This window comes from Asterias rubens, chromosome 20, assembly GCF_902459465.1.
Source record: "Asterias rubens chromosome 20, eAstRub1.3, whole genome shotgun sequence".
NCBI classification, from domain to species: domain Eukaryota; kingdom Metazoa; phylum Echinodermata; class Asteroidea; order Forcipulatida; family Asteriidae; genus Asterias; species Asterias rubens.
The window spans coordinates 12,012,706-12,033,685 of NC_047081.1; the positions used below are offsets into that span (position 1 = coordinate 12,012,706).

General features: G+C 39.6%; 3 protein-coding genes across 3 annotated transcripts; 2 read left to right on the forward strand and 1 right to left on the reverse strand.

Annotated features, from left to right (window-relative positions):
- Positions 1-787: 787 nt before the first annotated feature.
- LOC117304011 (retinol dehydrogenase 8-like) lies at positions 788-7,452 on the forward strand. Its single transcript, XM_033788489.1, has 5 exons — positions 788-883; positions 1,594-1,762; positions 2,246-2,440; positions 6,348-6,444; positions 7,125-7,452. Exons 1-5 carry the CDS (start codon positions 788-790, stop codon positions 7,450-7,452), a joined length of 885 nt encoding a protein of 294 aa, XP_033644380.1.
- Positions 7,453-8,826: 1,374 nt separating this feature from the next.
- On the reverse strand, positions 8,827-13,694 carry LOC117304012 (retinol dehydrogenase 8-like). The gene is made up of 5 exons (XM_033788490.1): positions 13,599-13,694; positions 11,817-11,985; positions 10,674-10,877; positions 10,107-10,203; positions 8,827-9,136 (listed from the first exon to the last, which is right to left on the reverse strand). The coding sequence occupies exons 1-5, from the start codon at positions 13,692-13,694 to the stop codon at positions 8,827-8,829; spliced, it is 876 nt and encodes a 291-aa protein (XP_033644381.1).
- A 1,518-nt stretch (positions 13,695-15,212) lies between these two features.
- LOC117303604 (methylthioribose kinase-like) lies at positions 15,213-20,935 on the forward strand. The gene is made up of 8 exons (XM_033787814.1): positions 15,213-15,395; positions 15,547-15,666; positions 16,487-16,613; positions 17,027-17,198; positions 17,830-18,070; positions 18,391-18,547; positions 19,182-19,284; positions 19,649-20,935. The coding sequence occupies exons 1-8, from the start codon at positions 15,318-15,320 to the stop codon at positions 19,818-19,820; spliced, it is 1,170 nt and encodes a 389-aa protein (XP_033643705.1). The 5' UTR covers positions 15,213-15,317; the 3' UTR covers positions 19,821-20,935.
- Positions 20,936-20,980: the final 45 nt, after the last annotated feature.

Here is a 20,980-nt window from a genome sequence, read left to right on the forward strand (position 1 = left end):
TAAGTCGACTCCTCATGGTCGCCGCAGAACAGCGCCCTCAACCAATTATATTATTAAAGCAACATTAATTTGTATTCGCTCTACAAGACAAACCCTTTGTGAATGTCCAATTCTATCTAACTAACTTTATTGTCATGACGATTACCGATCCCGTAGCTATTAGCTGCAACTTGCAAGTTTCAAAACAAAATAGGCCTACCCATACCTACAGAAAGTATCACTCACTGAATCTGTGGGAAATGGATCATTGTTGTCTACGCAAAGTGTATAGGACAAACGACTTGCAGGTTCTACCTCCTTGGTAAAGCCATCGTTCGTGGTACCAGGGTTAGTACAAAGAATTAACTCATGCTTCTCTAAAATAATGACAATGATAAAGAGATACACGGAAGCGAATTAAACTGTCTATACGAATCGTGTTTTACCCTTTAACTCTTCTCTCATATCTTGTTAAGTGGGCCATGGCTTTGACCCCAAGTATTTAAAAGTGACCCTCTGCTGAGCTGATAAGCTGATCAAACATTGTTTTTGAACAATACATTTTGATAACAAAATAATTTTAAATAATTTTTGTTAAACTTATTAATAACAAAAATATTTTCGGTTCTAAATCTGGACCTGACATGACCTGGATTATTTTGTGTTACTTTGATCTTAAACTGATGCTCAACACGAAACAGCAGCATATCTATCGCAAGTTATTGAATTCTTTGCAAGCGTAGGTACTACTGCACAGTGCGATAGTGTTGTTGTGAAGGAATTGTATAGTGCAAAATAAATAACAAAAATGGTTGCAATTGTAACACTAATAACCGGTTGCTCGACTGGAATGGGGTTCTCCACTGCTGTGCATCTTGCTAAGGCGTCCAGCCGAGAGTTTAAGGTGAGCACCACTTGTGGTTTTGAAATGTGTGTTTTTGGTCAGTCAAAAGGCGAAGCAGAAAGCATTCTTAACATACAGAGGACAATTTTTCATTACAGGCTAACGGGGGTGAGGAGGGGGAACACGCCCCTCATTTTGAAGTCCGTGTTTCCCGGGTAGGCCTACCCCAATTTGAAATTTGAAGTGGTGTTGGAAATTTTCAAATTATGTTGTTTTATTTTTAGCTTTAATGTGATAATTATAGAGAGTTTGCAAGCGTCGGATACAGATATGGATCAAACATCGGTAAACGGCATCCGTTTATAACGTAGGCCTATAACTATAACGTCAACGTGTATAGGTAAAACGTGAGGACGATGTTTAGCATGCGTCACGAAAAATACACGAAACGTTGACGTGTCCGTATCCGATGCATGCAGGGGCCTATCTGTAGATTTTGTGAAACCTACTTAATCTCACAAAATAAATTAACGTTTTTGGTTTTGTATCCGCACGTTTTCTCATAAAAAAGTATGTTACGTAATACTAAAAAAGGTCGAAAAAGGGCTCGTTTCAAAAACGGCAAATTCAAAATTTTTGCCCAAAGTGCCTCATTTTCACTTGCTGAAATATGATATTTTATTGATTAAAGCAGGGTCAAAGAGTTGTCCAGCCTTATAAATGACGACAAACGCCCTTTGTATAATACAATAAAATATTAATTATCTCAGGTGTACGCTACAATGAGAAACCTGTCTAAAAAGGATAATCTGGAAACAGCCGCCGGGGACACTCTGAATAAAAGGTTGTTCATCCGGGAACTTGACGTTACCAAAAAGGAAACCATCACGTCTGTAGTGGACGAGATTATGCGAGAAAATGGGCGAATAGACGTTGTTTGTAAGTACGAAATAATGATACAGCTACCGTACGGTTTGAGCCGTGTCAGTGTAAAATTAGGCGGCAACATCAACCAATTAGCATAACATTTTTGGTAACAGTTTTATGCTTATACGCAAATTTTACTGTGCTATCCAATTTGCTAAAAAGACCTTTAAAAAAAGACCTTTTTTGCAAAATTATTTCCATTGCCCAAGCGCTAACTGTTGAATGAGGAGCATGCTGGTTTAGCTAGGAACTTGCTCGCGACGCTAGCTAGATCAGCATGCACCTCACTCAACGCCTACTGTGCGCCTTAAGGACAGGAAGTCCAGCCTAATGTCCGGATCGGGACCAGAACTTCGGGTCTTGGTGTCGCGACACCTGGTGTCCCGAAGCAGACACCTGGTGTCCCGAAGCAACACCATACCGGATTGTAAACGTCCCATGGGCAAAGTATTGGTTTTTATTTTATGTTCCTCCCTTCTCATTGTCTATCTATAGTTAACAATGCTGGATTTAGTCGGTTCGACGCCTCTATGTTCCAAGAAATCACGCCAGAATCCTTGGCGTTAGACAAAGATATGATGGATACAAACTTCTGGGGCCCGATGCAGGTCCTTCAAGCCGTCTTACCTATCATGAAGAAACAGAGGGCAGGAAGAATCATAAATAATTCTAGCGTTGCCGGCGTGGCAGGTATTTTATGATGTGTCTAATATAGGAGCCACCTCATTATTAAACGTTCATTGAATAATGAAATGTTATAACAACCAGTTTTTTTTAAAGCGCTTTTCGAAGGGCGACCGACAATTACAACCACTGGTCACTGTGTCATTTTAATAATTAATCCTTTAAAAACCATCTCAGCACCCTGGGGCGTATAAAGCCTGTGCAACGTGTGCTACTAAGCCAAATACCCACCCCCCCTTTCCTCACCGGTACTGATTTAGACCTTGAGGGATTTTGAAAGTGTCTTGCCCAAGGACCCAATTGCCATGACTGGGACTCGAACCCACACTCTGCTGATCATACTTACCAGAGCTTGAGTTCGGTGCTCTTATTTTATCCGCCCGGCCACACTGTAAAAAATTACCGTAATTGTACGGTGAAAAGTACGTAAATAGCTACGGTGTTTTACCGTAACAAATTTGTCCATGGCTTTACGGTGCAACCCTGTAAATACCGGCTCGCAATGCGCCATGGGATTGTTTAAAAAAATTACCGTAATTTTTACAGTGATAACGAAATTTGTCCATGACTTTACGGTGCAACCCTGTAAATACCGGCTCGCAATGCACAGTGGGATTGTTTATTTTTACGGTGAAAAGTACGGTGGAACCCGTAAATAATTGCTCGCAATAAATAAAATCACCGTAATTTTTACGGTGAAAAGTACGCAAACATACGGTGTATTAAAACAATTTCCTTGACTTTACGGTGTAACCCCGTTAATACCGGCTCGCAATGCACCATGGGATTGTCTAAAAGGAATTATCGTATTTTTACGGTGAGAAATGTGTATATTTCGACGGTGAATTACCGTTCTCGCTTTTGCTCGCCAGCATTTTACGGCCAAAATCCGTATCTGGGCACACCAAAAGATCATCGCGCACGCGCAATGCTTATGAGCAAGTTCAGGCGGGGCGACTAGAGTAACTAGATTTACCAGAAACCATTGAGCAGAGGGAGATTGATTATTATGGACCATGTTCCAGTGCATGGTCGACAGTACTTCACTGTTTCTGATCAGCCTAGTTGATGTGTTTGCACACCCGGCCTAATTCCTATCAACCAGCAGCTCGATGTCAAAGGTGCTCGCGTGTATGTGAAGTGTGGATCTGCCATCTTTCTTACATTTCACCGTACCGGTACCACACACCTTCCTCCGCTCCATGCACACACCGTGTCAGTGTGTCAGTTAGCCCCATAAATCGGTCCAATCCACTCCGTATCCTTGGCCCAAGCACCGATATCAAAACCTTTCGCTTCCTTGAAAAACCATCTGCAACGTTCTGCATCATGAAACTTACCCATCTAATGCTTCAGAAGTTGCAGATAGCACTACACTTGGAATTGTTTAAATAGGTATCACAGATTTTGAGTCAAAATCAAGTGAATTTTGCGTGTGAATTTTCTCAACTGACGCTCTTTTACCGCTATTGCCGATATGCCGATTGTCCCCCGACCGTGCGCAATTTTTTTTTCCAAGGACAAACTTGTAGAACCATCTGCACACGTTCGTCCTGGGAAGAAAAGATACCAATCCACGCTTCATGTACAAATATACGGACACGCGTCTGGGAACTATTCTTTGTAGTTCCCAGACGTTTGTCCATATGTTTGTACACAAAGCACGAATGGGGGAACCATTCTTTGTAGTTCCCAGACGCGTGTCCATATGTTTGTACATCATTGGTTTTGGTTCTGGAAACAATGAGTTCATTCCAATTCCAGTCATCTAGTTTTCAAAACACCCATCATTGGTAACCTGTTAAGGTTTCTATTTCATCAGTTATTCTATGTGGATGTTTATATTGTGTTTATGAAGACCACCAAATGCAGCGGCTGAATTTGATCAGTGCACATCGCAAGCAGTTGTTGCCTTTGATGGTGTTCAAAACTTTTCTGGAATATCAGCATTCAAGATGGAACTAAGGGAGATTATTATCTCATTTGCAGTTTTATGTGGAAAATTATTTAGAATTATACTTCTTGACAAATTAATTTTGATAATTACCAAAGCTGTATCGTACCTTTAACATATGGTTATTTTCCACTTTTTAAAATACAATACCATTGGAGTAATTATACTATTGTAATAAGCCATTACAATTACGGTCAGTTTCCACTTTTTCAATTACGGTCCCATGGCAGTTATATCAATGTGTAATATACCGTAAAAATCACGACACACCGTAACTTCATGTACGGTTTGCACCGAATTTTGACAGCTTTCTCACCGTAAAAATTACGGCACACCGTACCTTCGTGTACGCTTCGTACCGTATATTGACAGCTTTCTCACCGTGAAAATCACGGCACACCGTAACTTTGTGTACGGCACACCGTAACTTCGTGTACGGTTTACACCGTAAATTGACAGCTTTCTCACCGTGAAAATCACTGGCACACCGTAACTTCGTGTACGGCACACCGTAACTTCGTGTACGGTGTACACCGTAAATTGACAGCTTTCTCACCGTGAAAATCACTGGCACACCGTAACTTCGTGTACGGTCTGCAACGTAAAATTTACGGGAATCGGTTGGCATCTCGCTGCACAACCGATTCCCGTAAATTTTACGTGAATTTTTTTACAGTGCACGACACCCTACGCCGCGTTATGACTAGCATTAGAAACCATTATGATGTATGCAGCCTGCACTGAATGATTCATAAAAACGTTTGGAGCATGACGGATATGAAACGCAGAGTTTTGAACATCAACCGTCCACTAGAGTTGACTTCCCATTAATTTTATGATTTATGACATCTCGAAGGGGATGCTCAACAAGGTCACTGAGCCTGTCTTCACAACTGACGAAGCAAACCACAGTCCGAAACACAAATGCAGGAATCTTGGAGTAGTCTTCGACTCTACTATGACGTACAACAACAACATATCACATATCGCTAAATCTGTCAGGTACCAGCTTCGCAACCTCTCCCACATTCGAAAGTTCCTCTCTCGCAAAGCTCCAGAGCAGGTTGTGCATTCTCTCATAACATCACGACTTGACTTCTGCAATGCCATTCTCAGCAATATGCCAGAGTATCAGATCAAGCGTCTCCAACGACTCCAAAATTCGGCCGCCCGACTTGTCACCCTTACTAAAAGATCAACACACATCACTCCAATCCTCAAGGCCCTGCACTGGCTCCCGGTTCAAAAGCGCATCCACTTCAAAATTCTCCTTCTTGTGTATCAGTCTCTCCAGGGCACGGCACCAACATACATCCAGAACCTGCTACATCTTCATGCTCCACCCAGGCACCTCAGATCATCGTCCACCAAACTTCTAAACATTCCACGCACACGCCATTCATGGGGAGCCCGCTCCTTCTCACACTCTGGCCCATCACTATGGAACGAACTCCCCCCTAAACTCCGACAACTCACTACATATTCCAGCTTCAAAACCCATTTGAAAACTTATTTGTGTGCTTAACTATATTCTTTGCATTCTGGCTTCGGCATCTCTCCTGCGCCAGGAGTGTCTTTTAGACAGACATGGCGCATTATAAACTGCCACTATTATTATTATTATTATTATTATCTCTCTTGAGGGAGTGTAGTCTCTAAAAAGAGCCGTTTTGGTTTCGACGTTTCAAACAGATACTCTGCTCGTCTCTAGAGCCAACTAGTCCATAAAAATACGTTTATCACAATGGTTGTACTATTCTTATCGATCCTTGACACTATGCAAAGCTTCAACTATATACATTCCATTTTCAACAGTAGGCCTATTGTATGACTAGTGCATAATAGAGACAGACATGTAGCTAGTGATCTTCCGTATCTTCTTCGTCCATCTCACCTCCCACATTAAAATAAACAAATGAAATCAAACTAGGAAACAAACTTGACTCCTTACTTCCACAGGAAGCCCCTTTCTTGGTATGTACTCGGCATCAAAGTTTGCCCTTGAAGGTTTCTCAGAGAGTGTCGCACCAGTGCTTCGCAAAGCATACAATATCAGGTAAAACAAAGTCACCATTATGTGTTGCTGTACAACAAAGTTCAGACTACAATAGCCCTTAATTCATCGACTATCATCACCATTGACTCTTGCCATTGCAACAAATATTAGCGGCAAAGTCGGCCCAAGGTCTGGCATTTTGGCTGGATGGTACTCGCCTATAGTCTGCATGCATGTCGCCTCAAACGCACACCAGTTACGAGGTAGAACACACGGAAACCGATATCCAAAATGACGCAACCAGTGTAGATTGCATGACGTCATCGTCCACCATCTTTGGTGCAAAACGATGGAAAAGTTCCCGCGTCTTTACGCGCTACGCACAACTCCAGCCAATAGCCTTTCATCAGTCGTGCACGTCTCATCAAAGATGGTGGTCAATGATGTCATGTGCAATCCAACTACAAGTTGCTGCAGTCCCGCACATTATTTAGTCGAACCTACGGGAACCTTTTGGGATTTTACTTTTGACGCTTTTACATTTGGCGCTTTTACTTTCACATTATGCCCTATCGAGTCGCACAGTCACAGGCCTGTGTGTACAAAACTCTAACTTCACATTGATTGAAGCTAACAATCTCAGACAGGAATGTTATTTCATTTTAAAGTATTTCATTACCATAAGTGTTTTCCTGTTTATACCGATAGTTCATAAATGTTGAATCGTGTGTTCTTTACAGAATCATATTAATAGAGCCCGGACCAGTCTACACCCAACCCCATACCACCATCATGCAAGAGTCAGGGTTCAAGCCCGAATACATCTGCAGCAGCTGGGACAACGTGTCCCAAAAGCTCTTCATCGATTTCTGGAACAAGGAATTTTACCCCGAAATCAAGATTGCGCAACAGCCAGAGGAGATTGCCGAGTTGGTAGAGAGGGTTATACTCACTGAGAACCCACACCTCCGTTACCAGACAAGCGCCCTGCAGACAGAGAAGGTTGCTGCCAAAATGGTGGACCCAACGGGAGACACCGGTCTTAAAGAACGCCAGACTTTTAAATAAGTTCCTAAATGGGAACTTTTGGGACGCTAGGTGGCAGCAGACTTACTAGGTAACTTCATTGTTATCAGTGCGCTTGTTCAAAACTGCGTAATCAACTTAAAATTTACCTGGTATGGTCTGCTGCCACCTAGTGTTCCAAAGTCTCCCATAAGGCAGCTTACGAATGATTAGATAAATTTTGTAAATTGAATGTGATATTTTCTACTAAGACCGTTATGCCATCAATATGAGCAACCGTAAACATTCGATGGCAAGTACATATAAGGCATAAAGCTGTGCCATATTATTGTCAAATGGTATTACTTTGAGACACGCAGACATGATCGAAGCAGTGGGCCACACTTCGTGTTACATAACTTGTTCACTTCAAAACAAACCGGAGAAAGCTTAAAGCTATTTGGCACTTTTGGCAACTGTCAAAGATCAGTATTCGCACTGTAACCAGACATTACATAAAAAGACAAACCCGTGAACATTTTGGACTCAATTGGCCATCGGCTTGCAAGAAAATAATTTGTGTGCTTTCAGATGCCTTGAACAGACCTCAGACATGAAGTCTTTTAATATTATTTGATTAAGAAATTGCCTCTTTCGCAAAAACTATTTTACTTCAGAGGGAGCCGTTTCTCACAATGTTGTAGACTATCAACAGCTCTCCATTGCTTTTTACCATGTAAGTTTTTATGCTAACAATTATTTTTGTGTAATTACCAATAGTGTCTAGTGCCTTTAACTTGTCACAAGAGTCAAGATAAACGAGTGAAAACCCATTTTTGTTTCATACATTACTTATCTATTTACTTGCACATTTTAAAATTAGACTTGCTCCATTGATTGAGTGCGATGCACGTGTCATAAAAGCGGCAGACAAAATGAAAATAAAATAAATGAAGAAAAGCATTTATGACAAGTTTCTCTGTTGGTTGATTTATTAATTGCCTCATCTTAAGGTGTCAGTGATTAATAATTATTATTATTATTAGGAGGGTCACGTAAATATCAAAAATTGTATTGTAGGCCCTACATGCTAAATTAATAATGTTCCTCGTTTTCATGAGACAATAACATTCGTGACATTTTTTAACTCGTTTCTCAAAAACTAAAGCACCTCAGCAAGTTATATTTAAGGGAAGTTTTCTATCATCATTATTTTCAAACGGTGTAAAGTTTAATGTAGGCTTCGTCAATGGTCATTAGTCTTTTTGAGATTAGGTGGACACTATAGAAGTTGACTGTTTGCTAGGGGGGGGGGGGTGCGCAAAGACATGTACCCAAACCAAATCTTAGTATACTGTGTCCTCCAGACCTCAAAATGGCCTACTAGGTTTTGTGTCGTACAAAAAACACCAAAATAATTCGTATAAAAAATTGAAATCATTTAAACATTCCAGTGTCTGCTTCAAATATGGAATCCCCCGTGCTGTCAACCACTTTCAACTCCACATAACCTTTAACAAGATCATCACTTTGGTAGCGAAGATGTGGATTATCGCTCCGGATGATCTCTTCAACCAAGCGGGCAATCTCCTCTGGCTCCTGCTTAATGGAATTCTCAATGGTAGTGATGAAGCCTTGGAACATCTCTTGCGTGACGTCATCCCAAGCTCCAGAAACAGACAAGGGTGAACTCGCCACGTTAATAAGTGGGGCAGTTTCAACGCAACCCGGTTCTAACAAGCTAACTCTGTATTGATAAATCAAGTTAGGATTTAGTGTATGATTGTCTGAAATGTCGACAATAAACCATTATTCTCCCGGGATAAAAAAACAACAAAAAACAACACTAATCAATTATGTAAGGTTTGCGGTAACACCATGTGAATACCTCTTTTTGAGTAGTGTTGTAGATGGTTAATGACTCAATGTTTCTATCAGTTTACTTCAGGAAGATGCTGGACTATGTTGCATAACCGAAGTTTCTATTTTGGAGTATGACACACCCTTCAATCATCACCAAACATAGACATTAACGAGTGTAGGATTCGTTGTGAAAAGGGCCAGAAATGTTGGAAAGTCTAGATTCGGACCCACGAATGACCTCTGGGACCATAATCACAGTCCAAAATTTAAAAGGCACTGGAATTAAAGGCACTGGGAATTAAAGGCACTGGACACGCTTGGTATTTGAAAAAGACCAATATTCTCAATTGGTGTATCCCAACATAATATAATTGCATAAAATAACAAACCTGTGAACATGTTGGCTTGATTGTTCATCGAATTTGCAAGAGAATTTAGAAAAGAAAGAAGAAAAAACACCCTTGTTGCATTACTTTGAGCGCGGGTGTGCTTCCAGATGCATAATAAAATACTTTTATTATTTTGTGTGAAATTACCTCTTTCTACAAAGCTACATTACTTTGGCAGAAGCCGTTTCTCGCTCATAGTTTTATACTGTCAACGGCTCTTCATTGCTTGTTTCAAGTTAGTTTTATTTTGAGTCGTTACTAAGTGTCCAGTGCCTTTAAGTATTCAGAGGGATTTGTTCGGACCTCTTGCTGAAGTCACTTCACGGACTGCGGTCTAACTTGGTCAAATTTTACGTCAAGCGTGTTTGATCCTAAAATTGATTGGTCAAATCATTTATTTCAAGAAGTATAGTACAAACACTAGCTACTCCCCTCCCCTCCAATAAAAAGGAAGAAGTTGAGTACCTGATATTGTAGGCTTTTCGAAGAACTAGTGCAGAACTCTCGGAAAATCCTTCTAGGGCAAACTTGGATGCCGAGTACAGAGACAAAAAAGGTGATCCTTCAAATTAAAAAGATATTATTATTTAATTAAAACAAATATTTCGCTAGGTGGCAGCAGACTTACCAGGTAACTGTTCATTCCCTTACGTAGTTCTGAGCATGTGCACATCACCGAGAACAATGGATTTTACCTGGAAAAAGTCTGCTGGATTATCTTGGACGTTTAATTCCAATGGACCCGTCCCATGAAATATGCTAATTACATTTACGCATGCGTACAGACCCTACTGGTTGGCAAACACCATAGAGTTGTGCACTAAGCAGACGCGCAATCGCGTCTGCGTCACGCAGCCATTAGCCATGTACAAAACAGCGCGATTTTCCCTCATTTTGCCAACCAAAATGTTAGTGCGCACGCGCTATGTGCAATTTACATATTTCATGGGAAGGGTCTATTACGATAAAGAAGCTTTTTGAGCGTATGACGTCACATGCAATGTGAAGTTGAGGACTGAGTGAGGCACCCACCAATTACTCCTGTTAAACTGGACATGTTGAGAATACGCCCAGATTTCTGTTTCTTCATGGTTGGAAGTACTGCTTTCATGACTCGGACAGCACCCCAAAAATTGATGTTCATCATGGCTCGAGGTTTTGCAAAGTCATCATCATCATCATCGACATCTTGCTGTAGGAAATGATCGTCAAACTGCGAGATTCCTGCATTGTTGACTGTTGGTTCATAAGTAGCATTGTTGAAAAGAACAGAAAAGATAGATGACGCCAAATGAACTGGTAAACCCAAAGTGCACTAAAAGTGGTGGACGTAAGGAATGGTCATTTCACCCGGTTAAACAGTTTTAAAAGCATGTTCTCAAAAATGGACAGGAACTCTTGAGGGCGCTCTTTCAGACCTTTCGTCAGAGCTTAGACTGGCCTCTGTCTTTACATGTAAGGATAACTCCAGGTGTTGGTTTGGTAGAATCAGTAGTTTCATTGGATACAACTATTTCAATGGATATTCATGCAGGCAGTGACGTAAAGCTTCCCATAGCAATGTCTGTGTGTACAAATGTGATTATGAATGGGGATTGACGTAGGTTCAGGCAGAACTCTGGCGTCATTCACAAGTCTCTGAGTGTGACGTCAGATATTCGAGCTAGTCAGTGCTGGGTGAGCGCGATTTGTGTGCATAAAATGTAAAACAAAATAAAATAATGTTTGGTTAGGGGTATGGCGGAGTTGCTCAGGGGTAATATTATTTAGTAGAATTGGTTTTGGTACAAGTCAGTTTAAACGGTACGCAATGCTGTTTTGTCTTGTGACGACATTTTCAGCATGCACTTTAGCCCTTTTCGAAACCACGACTTCGGCTTTGGACTCGGCTCGGGCTAGCCTGACCCCGCGGCCGTGTTTTGACAATAAAATTACGCATGCTTTGCGTAAGACGCTCAGGGCTTCAGACGAGAGAACGGAACCTAAAGTCGAACCCATAGCCGAAGCAGTGGTTTCGAAAGGGCATGTGATCACTGAAACCTCGTGGTACTTATACCTCCATGGTAGAACCTTGCTATTACAAAATTAATCTTTTTAACACCTCGCCATTGAGCATAACTGTATCTCAAGCGAGCTTTGAGCAATGCATTCCGGTCGGTTTGAAAACAAACGTACACAGGACATCAATCCTCCCATTTTCTCGTAAAATCTCGTCAACCGCCGCCGAGATAGTTGCTTCCTTTGTGACGTCGAGTTCCCGGATGAACAGAGTTTTATTGAGTGAGTCCCCGGCGGCTGTTTCCAGATCTGCCGTTTCAGAAAGATCAACCACGGTGGCGTAAACCTACAAACAAAAAGGGATTTTTTTACTGATTTAAGACCGGTTTGTTACTTCCTGCGAACGCGAATTATAGATACGCATTTTGACGTTAATTAGCTTGTTTACGCACAGTGTTTCGCAGGTCTCAAGGACATTGCAATGCATGCAGATTACTCTTTGTGAATTTGTAGCGTCAAAATTCGTATCGCATTCGTAAAAAGAAGGGTTTATCGAGGTGTCCGAATATTTATCAAACCCAGAGTAAAATGCGCATAATAATTTAATTGCAATTGCCAAATCACTGACCAGATGAAGCCCGTACCATCGTAAACCCGCATTTATATAAAACAGTTCCATGAAAGGTTCTTGAACGGTTGATAACTGAAGCGTTTTATGTCAGTGTTTTATAGCATGATTAAACGTTATTATATCCGGTTTAATACGGGGTGACCTTTACTCCATGGTGTGGGTCCACGACAGGTCTGTACGCGTATCACACCCAAATTCACCTAATAGTAAGATTAGAACATTTAATTTTTATAAATTTAGTAAGTTTTCATGAATCTTTTTATCTGCTCCATTTTTGGCGGTTTTGAGGAAATAAATAAAAACATAAATTAATAGTATTGTCAGTTTTAACTAAATTGCTCGTTATGATGGATAAACATTTTTAGGGACCGGGAACCAATGAGCTTCTAAGATCCCAATTAGAGACCAGGAGCCGATTTTGTTAAAGACACTGGACACTATTGGTAATTGTCAAAGACCAGTCTTCTCACTTGTTGTATCTCAACATGCATGAAATAACAAACCCGTGAAAATTTGAGCTCAATTGGTCGTCGAAGTTTCGAGATCAATATGAAAGAAAAAACACGATTGTCACCCGAAGTTTTGTGCTTTCAGATGATTGATCGAGACCTCAAAGTCTACATCTGAAGTCTCGAAATCAAATTTGTGGAAAAAATAATAGTTCTTTCTCAAAAACTACGTTACTTCAAAGGGAGCCGTTTCTCACAATGTTTATACTATCAACCTCTCCCCCATTACTCGTTACCAACTAAGGTTTTATGCTAGTATTTTGAGAATTACCAATAGTGTCCACTGCCTTTAAGTGTGATGTCACAATGATTCAATGCGGTGAATTGTATTGCTTTGTGAAATCGGCCCAGTTCCTAATTTAAGATCTGCTTTAGACTGATAAGTGTAAGACTGAGGCAAAGTTACTTCTTCTTGTTAAAGGCAGTGGACACTATTGGTAATTGTCAAAGACTAGCCTTCACAGATGGTGTATCTCAACATATGCATAAAATAACAAACCTGTGAAAATTTGAGCTCAATCGGTCATCGAAGTTGCGAGATAATAATGAAAGTAAAAAAACACCATTGTCACACGAAGTTGTGTGCGTTTAGATGGTTGATTTCAAGTTCTAAATCTGAGGTCTCGAAATCAAGTTCGTGGAAAATTACTTCTTTCTCGAAAACTATGGCACTTCAGAGGGAGCCGTTTCTCACAATTTTTTATACCATCAACCTCTCCCCATTACTCGTAATCAAGAAAGGTTTTACGCAAACAATTATTTTGAGTAATTACCAATAGTGTCCACTGCCTTTAATCATAATAAGCTTTAAAACCCTACCTTGAAATCGCCGTTGCATTTCTTTGCTAGATGCACAGCCGTCGCACGCCCTATCCCGGTCGAACAGCCAGTTATCATTACAACACTCGGTGCCATTTTCACAATAGTGTCCCAACACAGACAACAACGGCCTAGGGTCTATATTATTTGTAGTTTCTATTTAAAAATAAATTCAGTTGTGACTCATTTTGATAAAGTTGTTAATAGCTTTTCTGGATTAGGAGTTAAACCGATATTAAAGGGACACGTTGCTGTTGGATTTGGCGAGTTGGGGTAATAAAAGCATTTGAAACCAATTTTTAAAGAAATGCATAATGGTTACAAAGAAGTAGAATATAACGATTTACACAAAAATGGCTCAAAATTGCACGGTTTCCTTTTATTTTGCAAACAAACACGGTCGGCCAATAGCGTGCCGTAGTAGTTCACGACGTGTAAGGAAAACCGTGCAATTTCGAGGCATACTTGTGTGGATCATTATATTCTACTTCTAAACATCCTTCTAATCATATGCATTTTATTTAAAAAAAAACGGTTACAAACGCTTTTCATAGACCAACTCGCCCGATCCTAGGCAACGTGCCGCTTTAACTCGAGTCAAAAGTCAAGTTTATAGGGGGTCATACTGATACTAAAGGTTTGTGTGTATTTACAGAGCCGTTCTGCCAGGAGAACTATGACCCCCCCCCCCAATACGGTGAGCTGTATCTAAATTTCTTTGACTGATAGCGCCCTCTCCTTCAGCCCATAGACCTTTTCGCAAATACCATTGCGCAAACGCAAACTGTCGAATGAGGTGCATGCTGGTCTAGCCAGTGATAAAATTTGATAGCTAGCTAGACCAGTATGCACCTCATTCGTGTGAGAAGTGTTTTTTTTTGTTTTTAAATATTTTTTGTATACAATTATCTCGCAACTTCGACGACCAATAGAGTTCAAAATTTCACGGGTTTGAAATATTTTGTGATTTCGTTTTTAATGTTAGAATACACCAAGTGAGAATACTGGGGTGGATTTCACAAAGAGTTAGGACTAGTCTTATCTCGAGTTAGTCTCGATAACTTAGGACTATCCATGCAATGTGTATATCTCCTAGGACTAGTCCTAAAATTACTCTTCGTGAAATCGACCCTTGGTCTTTGACCATTACCAAAGGTGTCCAGTGACTTGTGTTTTTTAGAAAATGGTGTCAAGTGTAACAATTTTCTTCGCATCTTTTACCATTTTTGTGACCATACAAGGGTATCTCCCGTATTTTAAGACTTGTTATCACCGAATCCTTTTTTATAATACACCTCTGGACCATTGGGAACATGACAAACATTAAGTATTGATTTTGAAAGAACAAACATTTTGTTGCCTATTATTTGGGCAGTTTTACTTTGAATTGGCCCATTACTGTGGTAGCGTTAAAGTATGCTAGTACATTTCTCATAAAAAAAGAAGAGTTGTAACACTAGGTCATATACATTGAGATGGCCAAAAACATGCTAGTCAAAATCTCCTTGAATATTTAATGCATTTAATTGCCTGCAGAAAAAAACAATTTTATATACCCGCAAATCTCGGACCACCATTCTAAAATTTCACGCGAGCTTCCTGCCATTCACCAGCCCTGTCGTCTTCCGCCATCATCATAACGCAACTTCATGCTGTCAGTGCATGCTGTATTTTGTTCCAGTGTGAAAATATTTACAAACATTCTTCACAATTTTCAAAATGGCAGACAAACAGACAGACACTAAAGTGGAGTGTAATGTTGACTGGGAACGTTTGCAAAAGGAATTAGGCAATGAGGTTTGTATGATTGCTTGATTTATCTTATTCAATTACCACAGCGTGCTACTGTGTGGTTTTTTTGGCGCTATATAAATATCTTCTGATTGATTGATTTGCTGCTTAGAGTACTTCGTGTATCTGTTGATTTATTTGATATTCTTGTTCATAGTTTTGTCACCTTGAATGCACTACTGAGGAGCTGAGTGGTGGAGAGTCAAACTGGTTATTCAGAATAACATCTAAGACTGGATCATCCGTCATCGTTAAGCAATCCATGGGATACATGAAGGTCAGACATTGGAATTTTCATAAAACTGATGCCATTCAAAGTTTCGTAATAGAAAGTTAAGGGGAGAATGTCTTTTTTCTCGTTTTGTTTATTGCTTGGTTTATTTCAGAAGTAAAGGCTTCACTACCGGAGGCTGATTTGAGTTTATTTTTTTACATCAAGAAAAGTTGAAACATAAATATTACTAAAAATAGACAAAAAGTAGGTTAAACAACCGTTAACCAACATTCGTGGATATGACATTATTTGGTCAACATTACAGCAACTCAGACATGGTACTGTAGTAGCCTAACCAAAGAATGACCATAACAACTTATAACTTGCTAATAAAACAGCACAGTGGAGCAGCTGTAGAAGCAACACCATTTGAAGTGATGCCACTTTAGAGAAAGCATCCGATAAAACACAATTCTGTGCAACAAGAGTAGTTTTTCTTTCACTGTTTGCTATAGCAACTTTGATGACGAATTGAGCCAAAATTTTGACAGTTTTTTTTTTAATGCATATACATTGGGATACATTTGGCGTGCCGTGTTAGTTGATGACGTAGAAGGAACACCGTGCAATTTCGAGGCATATTTTGTGTGGATCATTATGTTCTACTTGTAAAACATCTTTCTAACCGTTTGCATTTTATAACAAACGTTTTCCATAGACCAAGGAGGCTCGCCCGATCCAAGGCAACGTGTCGCTTTAACTCGAGTCATTGATACTTGTGTGTATTTACAGAGCCGTTCTGACAGGAGATTCTGACAAAATTCTTAAAACACAAGAAACCTGCAGTTTGTGTTTCATTTCTTTTCCAATGATCAATTTACAGTGTCTTCCACAACTAGCGGTACCTAAAATAAGGAACAAATTTGAGTATTCAAGCCTGTCTGTAATGAATCAACTCGCTCCGGGGTCTGTACCGGAACCAATATTCTGTGATGAAGATAAATCTTATTGTGAGTATTGGCAAGTTTTTTTGTTTGTTGGTGACGGTGCTGGGGTTGGGATCTCATGATGGGTGTTCTCATCTTCAAGGTCAAAGTGTATTCTGATAAAGGTCATTTAGAGTGAAAATTTGAACAGAATAATTATTTTTGTTTTCATCCTGTAAATGAAGCTGTGAGTTCGCTATACAGCACCCAGGAGCCTTAGGCTTCAATTTAACCATGAAGAACCAAGGGCTATCCCATGGTCAGATTTATTAACTGTGGTTTGAAGACCATTACACACTATCATCAGGTAGGAACCCAAAACCGGTTCATCTTTTAAGATTTTAGGTCAAATGAAGGATTCGAACCGGGGATCGAAGGAATACAATCTTTCAAGCAGGTTATGAACTGAACTTGATTCCACCATTATTGTGATGCAGATGTAATGCAAGACCTCTTTGACTACGACATCCTACGACACATGTTCCAACGATGCCAGGCTAGTCTACCCGCTATTCAAGACGTGGCACGGTACATTGCTAAGCTACATCGGGGTACACATAAGAATATTGTGAGTGAGACCTACATCACCAAGCAAACGGAGAGGCCGAAGTAGGTATTCAAATGAGGCCCCAATTTCCTAAAGCTGCTTAAGCTCAATATGTAGCTAAGCACATAAAGGGTTGCTTACCAGAATAAAAAAAAACCTATACCATGCCACAATCATGTTCAATTTGTGAATATCCTGTTTTTCTGATTTTTTTAGCAGTACATTATTTGCTGTTAAAGCAACTCGATGAAATTGGACCCAGTTCGTAAACTATGGAAATATTAAAGAGGGAATACCACAAAATAGTGAATCTGTTGGAATTTGAACAGTTTTTATAGAGAGAGGCCGAAGCAAACCGAATATTACCGGTTCTCGTTCGTCAAACCCAATCTTTGCAAATCTAAAAAGCTCTCTCATATTCCCACTGCGCAGTAAAGCCGTTACTGCCATGCAATTCAGTTCTATCTTCCATTCTTACAAAAATAGACCTCAGGTAAAAGAAAGGACATTAAAACCTGATAACCCCCTTCACAAAAGCGTGCTGGTTTCCAGAAGATGTAGTTTTATCATCTATAAACTGAATTGAAAACATGCCATTTATTTAACCGATTTGTTTGCGTATTCTCTCAAAAGATGTATATACGCGAATATTTACGCAAATATTCAGGTAAATATAATGTTTGATACCTTCAGGGACCTCATAAAAGCGGCACATGAGTTCCTCAATAACTATGTTTTTAAAAGCATACACAAGGAAGAAAACATCGAGAGACAGTCACCTGCAGTGAAGGAACTGTACGATCTAGTGTGCAATGATCCAGTGATCGTTGCGAATAGGGCGAGGCTTCGAGACGCCATGGCAACGAAACAAGAATGTGTGATCCATGGAGACCTTCATGCCAGCTCCATCTTTATAAAAGAAAACTCTGCAAAGGTATTCATTGTCATAAAGGGTTACATTAAGCATAATAATTACTACTGATAAGAATCAAGTTTTCAAAAGTGCTTGAGAGTGGTTCAACTTTCGCACTCACAAACAACTTCCAGCTCCTTGTTCGCACAATAAACACACAATATTGTATAATCAGTGATTGGCTATAATAAACACTGCTTAGGCACAAACTAAGGATTGGCAGAAACATTTCCGACGTACATAATACCACATACTGGCGTGGTATTTTTTTATATGTAACCTTTTTTAGGTTAGCACTGACAGGACGGTTTGAATTAACTGCTCTCTTTTTGAATTCTTAGATCTACGATCTTGAGGTATCACATGTTGGACCAGCGGGTGAAGACATTGGCCATCTACTCTCCAATTACATGGTTGTCTATCTGGAGCATAAGTTCTACCCGTCTAAAGATAATCCAACCTTTTATTATATTCTGGAGGAATGCATTAAAGAAACAGGTACCAGTGTTCCTCTGTTGTAAAATAACATACCCACAATCAGATTCAACAGGCATAAATATTTAGAGAGGCCGATATCCACGCCTAAAGGCACCACGATGAAACTTCTTTCTCAAGCTAATGGATCATTGGTTCAATAGTGTACGGGGGGGGGGGGGAGTCAATTATTCAAGCTTAATATTTAAAGCCATGGATTCCGTTGTTAGCAAACCTGAGTATATCTAGTCCTTAACAGTTCACAAAAAGGTCACACCCAGAAATAACATTATGCACAGACAGTATTAAGTTTACCTAGCGAACATTTTGTACATGAGTGTACCTCGCTTACTCTCTATAAAAAGGAAAAGAGTGAAAAGGCACTCTTTGAAGAGCTATGATGAGGGACAACTCATTTTCGAGTGGTCTTCCTTTTAGATTGAAGTTTGAAGTGATTTTTCACTCTGTCCTGGAGTGAAACCCCTCTAAAAGAGTGAAATAACCACCACTCTTTTTAAAGAGACATAATGAGGGACAACTCGAAATGTAAAGAGTGGTACTTTTCAGTCTTTTACTTTTATAAAGAGACTATTACAATATTATGTTATAGAAAGGTTTGCGGTATTAAACACCATGTATATACATTGATTATCAACAGTGAAAGTATACTTTAATGATGCGGCCGAGTATCTAACGCCCGAACAATTCGCTGCAACAGTCTCTGATACAGTTGGATTCATGGGCTGTAGGCTCGTAAGAAGGTAAGTAAGGTGGGTCTTTAAGGCCAACTCGATCCACAAACATCCCACTCCTCCAGCCCCTTTTCTACCCACAGACTGTCCCCCTATTTTACTCCTTAGAGACCTATATCAACTGCATTCAAAAGCTCCGTAGTTTGGAAGGGAATAGTGAACTGAATTTTCATTATTTCTGCGGGAGTTATAATAGTCACTTCAACAGCAGATTTTCAAAATTCATAACAGTGTTTCCAATTGAAAACAAAGAGAGATTTAACAAACTAATTTATTCCGATATGTATTACAGAGAAACCCTTTAAAATGATAGGTTTCGTTATTGTCCCTGTTCAAAGTTTAATGGTTTTTTTTCCTTCTTTGGTTTTGTCAGGATTTTGGGTAGACCGGAGGCAGGTGACGATCCAGCAGATCGAACTCTGATTGAACTACCATGTCTACACTTGGGTATTAGTCTCACTAGAGAGTATACCAACATAATCACTCCAAGTGTTCTCATTCAACATCTCTTTGACAACAATGACGTCCAGATTAATAATAAATAAATATTGAACGACATAACATTGGTGAGTTTGAGACGCTAGGTGGCAGCAAACATTCAGGTAGTTGTTTCTAACCGGATACAGTTATGAACGGCCCTTGCACGACGAGCGGCCCGCTGACATCACACAAGCAACGTTTACAACTGATGACGACACTGCTCTCCCAATTCCCCTGGATAAGAACACCCAATCCGGAGCACTTGTGCTTACCTACCAACAGCAACTCTCTGATGATGATCTAAGGATGGTTGGCAATGGCTTGAACGAACTTCACCAAGCCACTTATAATGCCGGTGTCCCATGGAGTTCTGTCCGCGGAGATTAGGTCACCTCAGTTTTCAAATTGAAATAATAATATGTCAACAGATACAACGTGACTGGATGAAACCATTAACGAATATACTGTCAGATTTGTGTAGCTGCTATAGGCATTATTTAAGTTTTGTTTCATATTTCATTAGACTATTAGTAGTTAGCAAAACTAATTGATAAGTTTTGTGTAATATTTTCAGCATATTACAAATTTAGAATGAGTAAAAGACTTTCACGGTAACAGGTTCTTTCATTATACACATTCCTATCATTAGCGATTTGGAATATTCAGATTGTGATTGCACAAAACGCATTTAATAGTTCAATCAGATTCAATTCATTTAGGTTTATTTTAAATATCTCAACTACATGATACAACAATTTTTGTAGAGACTTTGTAGAGTGTTTGTTGTCACTCCTCATTGGTGTCTATAGTTTGCATGCATTCATAAGCCTTTATGGGGAGATATGGGTTGGACATTATAGGTGTAATAATAATATTTTAATAATATTTATTCGGGCAATCACATTTACAAGCACATGTACATACATTAAAAATATTTAAGAAAATAGTGTACACTATTTGGTTTGGGTAAAACAAATACAGAACAATTTACCCCAAACCGAATAGTGTCATTATAGTATTGTTTTCTCCATATCTTTAAATGGCTTATGTTTTCAGAGTTGCGCTGGTCTTGCGTATATAGGACTAATTTTTACATAGGGCTGCCTATGCCATAGCATACAGCTTATTTGGAGATGGACAGTTTAAGATATTAAACGAATACACGAAGTTAATACGTTTACATAATGACAATTGTATTATTATTATTATTATTATTTTATTCGCC

Bases quoted from the DNA above. Each gene is read 5' to 3' on its own strand.
- LOC117303604 (XM_033787814.1), top strand. From the start codon at position 15,318: ATGGCAGACAAACAGACAGACACTAAAGTGGAGTGTAATGTTGACTGG. The intron at 18,071-18,390 runs GTATTCATTGTC...TTGAATTCTTAG, and splicing joins TAAAAGAAAACTCTGCAAAG to ATCTACGATCTTGAGGTATC. The intron at 18,548-19,181 runs GTACCAGTGTTC...GATTATCAACAG, and splicing joins GGAATGCATTAAAGAAACAG to TGAAAGTATACTTTAATGAT.
- LOC117304011 (XM_033788489.1), top strand. From the start codon at position 788: ATGGTTGCAATTGTAACACTAATAACCGGTTGCTCGACTGGAATGGGG. The intron at 1,763-2,245 runs GTAAGTACGAAA...GTCTATCTATAG, and splicing joins TGGGCGAATAGACGTTGTTT to TTAACAATGCTGGATTTAGT. The intron at 6,445-7,124 runs GTAAAACAAAGT...TGTTCTTTACAG, and splicing joins CGCAAAGCATACAATATCAG to AATCATATTAATAGAGCCCG.
- LOC117304012 (XM_033788490.1), bottom strand. From the start codon at position 13,694: ATGGCACCGAGTGTTGTAATGATAACTGGCTGTTCGACCGGGATAGGG. The intron at 10,204-10,673 runs GTGGGTGCCTCA...TTTAATTTGAAG, and splicing joins CAGTTTAACAGGAGTAATTG to GATCACCTTTTTTGTCTCTG. The intron at 9,137-10,106 runs GTACTCAACTTC...TTATCAATACAG, and splicing joins CGAAAAGCCTACAATATCAG to AGTTAGCTTGTTAGAACCGG.